At 32.2% G+C, this 10,152-nt stretch overlaps 1 protein-coding gene across 1 annotated transcript; it reads left to right on the top strand.

Annotated features, from left to right (window-relative positions):
• Positions 1-4,993: 4,993 nt before the first annotated feature.
• Positions 4,994-8,850, top strand: LOC134272488 (uncharacterized). Its single transcript, XM_062754712.1, has 5 exons — positions 4,994-5,005; positions 5,134-5,371; positions 5,456-6,198; positions 6,983-7,079; positions 7,799-8,850. The coding sequence occupies exons 1-5, from the start codon at positions 4,994-4,996 to the stop codon at positions 8,848-8,850; spliced, it is 2,142 nt and encodes a 713-aa protein (XP_062610696.1).
• Positions 8,851-10,152: the final 1,302 nt, after the last annotated feature.

Raw genomic sequence — 10,152 nt, 5'->3', positions numbered from 1 at the left:
GATATATATGATTGCGCCCATGAGAAAAGGGTCCTTATGACATTTTTACTTAAACAAAGAAATAACGTCATAAAGATGTGACGTTGCAGACTGACGGTGAACTTCGACGCAGATTTTTTTTCTATCCACGTGTTTTGACGTTTGACACATCCAGATTTTTTATCGCCGTTTCCAACGAGTGGAATTTATTTTCATTTATAAATTAGTTTAATCAATGTCTGAATCCCCTAATTCACTGATTTTAATAGATATAAATACAATCATTTAGAACTGGTTTCTTTACAAACATATCGTCCCTGAAAGGCCTGTACCAATACGGCAATAAGTTTTCCAACATGTACCGTTATATAAGGTATTTTTTTCTGATGGGATAATAAACGTGTATACTCTACAAAAATAAATTTTATTCTAATATTTAGACTATTTGAGGATACATGTTAGATGGGGGTATATTGTTAAACTATTGCAATGGAAAATTGTCGTCCTTTTGTGAGATCCGCTCCACTACTCTCAATATATACATCTCGATCGTGTCGATCACATGTAAACATTGACTCATCGGTGCATACTGCTTAAATTTTTGTTAAATTCTTTCTGTTAATGGTGAAACTAAACATGTCTGCAAAGTTTTTACAAATCTAGCAAAAATGTGTAAGAAAGACGGTCAAGATATTGGTATTTTTCTATAAATAAAAAAATAGGAGAGATAACTCTGATGTCAACAATCGATGTAACAGGGGTTCCAGAGAGGGACTTTTATTTTAATTGCGTACTTGTTAACATTTTAGCTGCATGTTCGCACGAATTTGCTCCCAGTTTATAAAAGAGATCTTTTATGACCAAATGGAAACAATTTTAATTGTCAGCACAATTATCATTTTAAAAAAAAATTTTTTTGTACTCTGGAAACAATGTCCTCTAAAGTTTAAATTAATGTAGAAAAAGAAAAACAAAGAAAAAAAGGAAAACTGCAAAATTGAACCAGACTTTCAATTTTATTTTCAAATCCCTTATGTATAGCATTTTTTCATGAAATAATTTACAAACAATTTTCATTTTTTATTAAAAATAATATACATGAATACTGTCTACCCTATAATTATGATTAAATGAAATAAACTTTAATAAAAAAAAATGTTGTTTTGTCTTATTTTCTTGTTGCACAAAGACGCTTCAATTTAGAGAAAATAAAAGAAGCAAAAACATCCGAATGAAAAAATGGTTCTAAATGTTCTAACTTAAATAGAGCGGGTCAAGTGAATCTGATGAGAGAGAGAGAGAGAGAGAGAGAGAGAGAGAGAGAGAGTTTGGGGGGTAGATAAAAATATTTATATTGAATCTATTTATTTAATATTGAGAAATGTGAAACTTTATTGAAAAAGATGAATTTTTAAAACAAATAAAATACCGTAAAATGCAAGAAAAATTCTTTTTGTTCATGTATGACTATTTATTATTTTAAGATCTCCAAAATATACATGTTAATCTTTTGGTACTTACGTGTTGCTTTTTATACAGAGTTCAAATTTTTTAAGCCTTATCTGCAAATTAATCTCTAAAGCCATGAAGAACTTCATCTTTCACCAAAGCTCTATCAGCATTGAATGTCTCTTAACAGATCAATTATCACGCTCAAAACTTAGTTCATCACTGAACTATGCATGAATATTATTATATATGCACATAATACATGTATGATTTTATTTGTTTTGATTGATAAAAAAAATCCTTATAAGTTCAGGTTGGGTTTTATTTCTACATGTAAATGCAGGCAGAAAATAAAATCCAATGCTGAAAATACACGACATAAAACGTTACAACAATATGCTTGCATTTTGTTTTATTTTGGCGGCAGTACAGGGGTTGAGGTGTGGGTGTCCTTTTATATTTCCGTAACATGTAAGGCTTTATAAGGCTTAGCATATCCAAGCTTCTAGCACGGGACCAGAATAAAATTCACACTCTGTAAAACACACTTCACATAATAAAATTAGAAAACAAATCAATAGAATGAATGAAATGGTTTTTTTCTTTTTCTTTTTTTTTTTTCTTTTTTTTTTTTTATCAAGTCGTAAAATAATATATGAATTTTCTAAGATGTTTACATCCCTACAAAAATCTGATATTTCAAAACTCCGCCAGTTCACAGACAGTTGTCAGAAAATAAATTATTCAAAACAGTCGAATTTAACTGACTGTGTATTTAGGCATGAAAAATTACATGCTTATAAATTTTAACCAACCCAACCACAACAAAATCTATACGATAAACTGCATGATTTTATAAAAAATTAAACGATGTTATTATGGATCTGTCTACTGGATATGTTTTACTCTGTTTCTTATCATTATTATGTCGCCCCGAACGAAGTCGGGGGCGACATATTGCGATTCTACGCATGTTTTTATCAATGGAGGGGGGGGGGGGGGGCGACGAACCAATTTTGTTCGAAATTCTTATTAAATTTTTGTAAATGGCATCTTTAATTTAATTTAATTCTATGGGTATGCTTCTAAAACCATCCATTTCATAAAATCGGATTTTGTCATTCTAGGGTGTCATTTATGCCTGATTAACAAGACTGAATTCATAGCAATTTAGTTCCAGGCTCATACTGATAGTCCTCATGATTTTGAAAATGGCAATGTTCGGAATTAAAGGTATTAATATAAAATGAGGAATAATATGCGGTATTATTTCAAACCTAAATAAAAAAGTAATTTACAAGTTGTAGGGTAAATGGTACTGGGTGTAGGAGAGACACCACGCGTTTGCATCTAGAACTTGGGAAGTAAAAAAATATATTTATTTATGTATTTTAAATCGTGTTCGCAAGAATCGTAAGTTTCTGCCATTTACATTTTTACCCCCCTCCTCCACAAAACACACATGATCCTACCAATGTTAATCCTGGTTCTATCTATTGTGTAAGAGTGTGCGGCTAATTACTCATTCATTTTTTTATAATTTTTTCATCGTTTTATTTGGTGAATATTAAAATATTTTTACTGCTAGAATGAAAAATATTTAGTGTATTGTTTAATATATTTTTTGACCCCTATTGTAATTACATGATACCACACTTCACAAATTTTCTGTCTTTATATAAAATTCAGAAAAAAAAGAACAATCAAGAAAATTTTCACTTCTCAATAGCATTTAAGTAGCTTATTGTTGTTCCAGATATATTTTTTAAAATTATTTTTCACATAAATGGTAACTTAAGATGTATCGTTCTAAGGTGAATTCAGACAAGAAAAATTACATCTTGACCTATCGAGAGCATTTAAGTTTAAGTTAAAATAATTTTCTTATCAATTCTACGGGCTTCTCAAATGACTCTTGCATGGATTACTAGTAAAAAATTGGTTTGAAAAAATAATTATTTCTGAAAAACTGAATGAATGTCGCCCAATGTTAAGGTCTCCCCCTGTTGTCATGGAAAAGTGAAATGTAAAACAAACAAATACTCATAATACTATACACCACTGCTGAATCCATAATTATTAAATTATTAAATGATACAATGAGATAAAAATAATATGTACTGGTAAATATTTAATACATTATACAGCTATTAACTACCGTAGTAAAATTACAGAACAAAATTATTTCATGTTCACTCTAAAAACTTTTGACGTTGTTGAAAAAGATGACGTCATTATGAACCTGTTAAAGTATCTTTGATTAAAATGAAGAAAAAACCTACTTAGAGTAGACATAGGACCATAAAAATTCATATTTGACAACTTCTAAAGTTCCTCTATCAAAATTCACGAAGAACTCAAAATGTGTAAAAATTCCCATAAGGACCCTTTTCTCATTGGCGCAATCATATATGTAAATGTTAAAAACAACCAAGCTAAAAAGTCCATCAGTTGTGAGCAAATACAGGCCTTTAAAACTTCAGAGGTGTTATCATTTCCAATAGAAGAGTTTATCAAAGACCTATATGTAATAAAAAATGCTCAGTATTTTTAAGTTTGATGTTTTACTCGAGTTGGCAGGTATTGTCCACAGTGGTCTACACACCATGGGTCTGCCAGGAAACTGGCATACTCCCAACATCAACATATGTCGTGCCCTCCCTGACGGGAAAAGTAGCACGCTGGGTTGACCTCATTCGTGCTACGGACACATTACAACATACATTATCTTTTAATTATATTATTTTGCTTTAGATTAACATTGTATAAGTTATAATTCGCAAAGCCAACATAACATATATCAACATCAAACATCACATATATCAACATCAACCACAGAAAGTCAACAAATTCAACAGTACAATGGTTAAATTGAAGGTGACGATTTCGCCAATACGATTACTGTGAAGTATAGTTGAGACTACCTTAACATTTTCTTGAACTATCTTTCCCGTAACTCCTCGAATGAAAAATTCGCCAAGTTGACCCTTGTAACGCATGGTATTCGGCCAGAGATCATTCCAAAGGTCCCAGAATACGGAAATAGCAGGAAATTCAGATCTGCATCGTTACTCTCCTTCAACGAAATCTCTTATATCTGAAAAGACAAAAACAAAAACCCACAGCAGAAAAAAATTCTCAATAATATTTCCATAACTTTAATAATTTTATATAGCTAAAACATGTAAAACAACGAAAACGTAATTTAAATAAACAAAAGGGAAAAGAATATATTTTTAACACCTAGCTCAAGGGTTGAGGTGGAAGGGTATTTCATGATACAAAAAAATAAATCGGATACTTTCATCACCCACCTTTAACTTTTATTGATGCTTCAAAAAGCGCCTGATTCTCCAATATTTTAAAGACACAATAAATACATTATTTTCATGTCTTTAATAATTTGAATATTAAGTAACATCATTGCTATTTCCAAACCATTACACCTTTCGCGGTTTATTAGAATCTACGCAAGACAGTCATCGCAATATTTCTATTTAAATGTCAATCTCAAATACATACTCTAGTACATATTAATGTAATAAATAACAAGTTGAAAACATTAATGGAAAATGACGTGAGTCAGGATTTACATACTTTCCCTACCCCCTTTATTTCCCATTGAAGTTTTTAAACTTGCTCTATTTTTTCTTTTTTTTTTTTAACTTGATATCTTTTTCTTATTTATTTCTGTTTCCTTTATAGATCCCCGTTTTGTTCATAACTTCAACAGTTGGTGTAGCATTAGGGGGAATCTTTATTCCCGAGGATTTCCTCTTTCCAACCGTTGACGACTTCAGTGATTCAGAAAATCTAACCTCATGGATCGAAGATACAGAGGCAAAATTCTTGCTCGAGAATTATCTTCTGCTATGCCCTGAACAGGATATGTGTCTTGGACCAAAATTTAGGAGGAACTATACTTTTATCCTGCATCCATCGTGTACACAATGTGACTTTTAAGATTCTTGTGTGAGAAAAGCCACTTGTTGTCCTTCTAAATTCTACAGACAATCCGTTACTCCAGACTTCATTGAATATATGTCAATTGAAGAGGGAAAAGAAAGAGGTCCGCCTTTGTCTTGCCTTGAGCCTTTGTGGAATAAAGACACGGGAATTAGACTTGGTAAATCGTACTGGATGGTTGATACGTGTCAAAGTGGAGCTACTTGCTTGTCACCTAAATCTAGAAACATTACAAATGCTACGCCAGTGACGTCATTGTTAACAAATGAAACGTATCTTAATATCCAGTGCTCATTATGCAATAATGAATCAATTTTAGATATGGTTCCTTGGGAAACGGAAAAAATTTGCATGAATCGATCGGCGCTTTTTTCAAATGATAAATTCGAAACTCTTTACAAATCTGTGTTTTCAATAAACCGTTCGGTCTGCAACATTGGATTTCATCCACCAAAGTATATTCAAAGGATAATAAATCCCTGTGTAAAATATACAGCTCAAATTGTTCCTACTTGCAACAAACTCCACAGACTAACAGAAGAAACAAAGGCTATCCTTCGTGACTCTTGTCAGAAATACTACTTACCCTACAAGACTTCCAATAACATTTATAAAAACATTTATTGTGCCCTGTGTGAAAAAGTTGTCTTTGATCTTACGATTCAAAATGACGTAGGCGGAGCAGGATTCATCACTTCTATGCTTTCATCCTTTACAGCTCTGATGGATTTCAAACAAACTGAAAATGAAGTGAACACAAAAGACACTAATTGCGCAAAAAATCAAGTATTTGACAAAGAAATGGTATGTCATATTTCAATATTTGTCTTTCTACTTCACATACATTTTTAATCAATTAAAAAATTTAAAACGTTTATTAACGTTTTCCTGTTTTGACAATGAAACATAAGATTTAATTATAAATCGTCTTGCTATATATTGGTAAAGTATATTTATCTTTTTTGTTCATTTCTCATTTGAAATTTTTAATTATTCTTCTTCTGGATCAAAACATCCAACAAATAGAGAAGACATGAAATTCTCAGTCTCGAGGCCCGCTTTTACAGATGAATTATTCCCTTTTAAAGTCATATTTAGCTTTTTTTGAACTACATGCTGATTTATATATATATATATATATATATATATATATATATATATATATATATATATATATATATATATATATATATATATATATATATATATATATATATATATATTAAAACTGTCTTGTCTATTTCAGTCCAAGTGCCTGGATATTGAATGTGAGCCAGAATACATTTACAACAACTCAACCTGCCAACTTCGTTATCAAATGCTTGGAAAGAGCAACTACGAATTGAATCTAATGCTTACATTTCCAGAAGATTCCGACATGATTAATTGGGAATACCATTTAAGGGATGTTGAAGCAGACGTTGCAAGCATTATATTTTTTAATAATTTGACTGATTTCCTCTGTCGGATTTCAATTTTGACTCCGTTAAAACCAGATTTCTTGGCAATTGTTCTGGAACTCTCGGTAGACCATTTTCATAACGTTGACATTATGATACAGAGGTTGAAAAATGTGTTTTCTATACAGAATATGTCGGTACTTCTATCATCTCTAAACAGAGAAGTTAATGTAACTCTTTCTGTTGTTGGGCAAAGATTTCATATCCATGGCAATTCTTTATTCGGTACAAATATTCGTAACCGTTTCTATTTGAATCCAATGAGTCAAGATAAAATGTATTTATACCGGGGTAACCCGGAACTTAACTATTATGAGTATGATCCCGAACGACCTTACCCAAGGATGCTTCCACATAAGTTTCAGCTTTCCTGGCTCAGTGGTTCTTGAGAATAAGATTTTTTAGTGACCCCACCCTATTTTTGTCTTTTTTTGATTATCTCCCCTTGTAAGGGGACTTGGCCCTTCATTTTAACAATTTAAACTCCCCTTTACCAAAGGATGCTTTGTACCACGCATGGTTAAAATTGGCCAACTGGTTCTTGAGAAGAAGCCGAAAATGTGAAAAGTTTAGAGACAGACGGACATACGGACAGCAAGACGGACGGACGGACGGACGACGGACAAAATGTGATCAGAAAAGCTCACTTAAGCCTTCGGCTCAGGTGAGCTAAAATCATTCCAAAATGTATTAATCGTGGATTTTACTTCTGGATATATATTATTCTATCAAGTTTCATTTCTACTTTCCGGATTATTATCAAATAGGGAAATAAGTAAAGACGGAAATACATGTAGTACCAAGCGTACCCGCACAAATAAAAAATATCGCCCGCACCAAAGATAAGTACATGTAGGTCATTATTTTATGCAGTGTAAATTAAACAGGGAAGTACATGTTTCATCTACCAAGATTCAAAATCCACCAATAAAAATAATTGCAAGTTTTCGACATGGTGATTGTTGTAGCTGACTGGTATCGCTGTCCTAAAGTGAAAGTGAAAACAGCAGACGCCAAATTAAATGTGTCACACTTTTCTGTATGTCTAGTAGACTTTCAAGCCTGCTTCTTTTCAAATCAGTTTAAAGAGGCTCAGGATAAGCGCAGTGTAGAAATATGTCTCGAACAGTACCTTAAAGCTATCAGCCAAGTAAACAGTCTAACTGAAATTTCAGATGACAACTTAATGAAGTATTTTTCACTAACATGTCTCTCTCTCTCCTCCATTGCTTCTCTGGTTACAATACTAACGTTTTATCTCAACAAATCCAACAGATCATTTGCAGATAACAATATCATTACATTAGCTGTATTGTCAGTTTTGGCAAATACAGTTTACACTTTCTCTAAGTTTTTTCTTTGGAATAAGTCGTTGTGTATTGGGATTGGCATGATGGTTCATTTCATCTGGCTTTCTGTCATATGTTGGATGAGTTTATCTACCTTTCAAATCTTTCAATCCTTTACTACTTTATCAGCTCTACAGAAAAAAGAAGGTTTGCGGGTATTATTTTTTTTACTGGTTGATGCCGTTCTATGTTTGGCAATAGTTGCTGTGAATGTTATTGTAAGCCTTTTCCAAAGTGAATGGGAGAGTCTTGGCTACTCTCCTCGCACGTGCTACATTGCGGACCCAAATATGACCCTCTTTACTTTTGCACTACCTGTTGGTTTATTCATCTGTATCAATTCTTTCATGTTTCTGGTGACATTATCTCGGATTTGTGTAAAGATCGATATAAGAAAGTCAAAGGAAAAGAGTAGATTAGGTGCGTACTTCCGGCTTTCTACCTTGGTTGGTGTAGCATGGTTGTTCGGCTTTTTGGCTCAGCTCACTGAATTACAATTATTTTCAGTGTTGCATACGCTTTTTAACGGTGGTCTTGGCATGTTTATATATCTAGCTTTTGGTTTACCTCTAAATCTTAAATCTGTGTCGCGCAGTCTTGTTGTTATAGAGAGAAGAATACGGAAAGTTCTACTGGAAAATAAATAATCCAGGAGAAGAATTAAATAAATAAGCACCAAATGAAAATGAATCTATGCCACTACCTGACTACCAACGGAAAATTTCCAAAAATATATACATGTATTCTTGTTTTAACTGACTGCCTACAAATTTATGTATTAAGAAATCGAGTGTTCAAAATCCAACATTTAGTATTTTGGGGAGGAGAAGTAAATGTGCGACCACCGCCCTCCGATTCCCCAACCCCGCCTCCTTAATTACTTGATGTTTATTATGAAAATTGTTGTACTGTGTTATGGATATTTTACATTAAGAGCTCTTTTTTTATAACAAGGACAAAAGTAGCCAATATGTACATTTTCCTGACAAATCAGTCAAAATCAGATTAAAGTAAAAGTACAAAAAAAAAATTAAGAAAAATCTTCCAACAAACAGGAGAAATATATTCAACTTGCATTAAAGACTAAAATTTATGTATGTACATGAAAGCGCATGTTTTAATTTTTTTTTTTTGCTGAAATCTAAAGCGTGTGCAACATTTAAATGTTCGCTACTCTAAACGAACTATTATTGTTAATAAATGTTCTGAAGTTTAAAACACGAACAAGTAACCACTACTTGATTTTATTATAATTTTTAAACTGAACTTTCTGAGTCCCTTTCTTTCGTTTCATTTGTTTTAATTGACTAACATGAAGTACAGTAACATATATTAATGAGAATGGATTTTTTTTTCGAATAATACCCTTAGTTATGGACCATATGACTTTTTATAAGCGGGAAATATGAAAGGTCCACCAGTATTTTCTCTGTTTTGCAAGACTGTGCTTATGTTTTCTGTTTATTGTTTTATATGAAGCAAATTTGTTTGTAAACCAAAATAAAAAACAAAAACCAAAAAAACAAAACCAAAAAAAAAAAAAATAAAAAAAATAAAAAAAAATAAAAGAAAAAAGTATATATAAAAAATCATGTTGAAGGGTATTTTTATTCCATTGAATGTCAATGTTTTGTGTGAGTGATATGTGGTATGTCATTTAAATCTCCAACATAATTAGTAATTATCATTAGAGGAAAGTAAACATATGGAGATAGCAAACAATATTCAAGTTCAAAAGACCATAAATCAATACAAAACAGGAGTAGAGCAGAGACCGACCTAAAAAGATCAGAGGTGGGATCGGGTGCAAAGGAAGAGTCGGCATCTCCAGCCCACGGGTCACATCCGCCGTTTGCTCCTTGTTATGATCGGGAAATAACGGAACAATCCGTCGTCAATTCAGAGTTAGGGATAGAATTATAACAATTGATATGAAAAACCTATGAAGA

This window comes from Saccostrea cucullata, unplaced genomic scaffold, assembly GCF_032062105.1.
Source record: "Saccostrea cucullata isolate Sc308-1 unplaced genomic scaffold, CSIRO_AGI_Scuc_v1 ctg4229, whole genome shotgun sequence".
NCBI lineage: Eukaryota > Metazoa > Mollusca > Bivalvia > Ostreida > Ostreidae > Saccostrea > Saccostrea cuccullata.
Note: the sequence above shows the minus strand (reverse complement) of the source record. Positions and strands in the feature narration are given on the sequence as shown.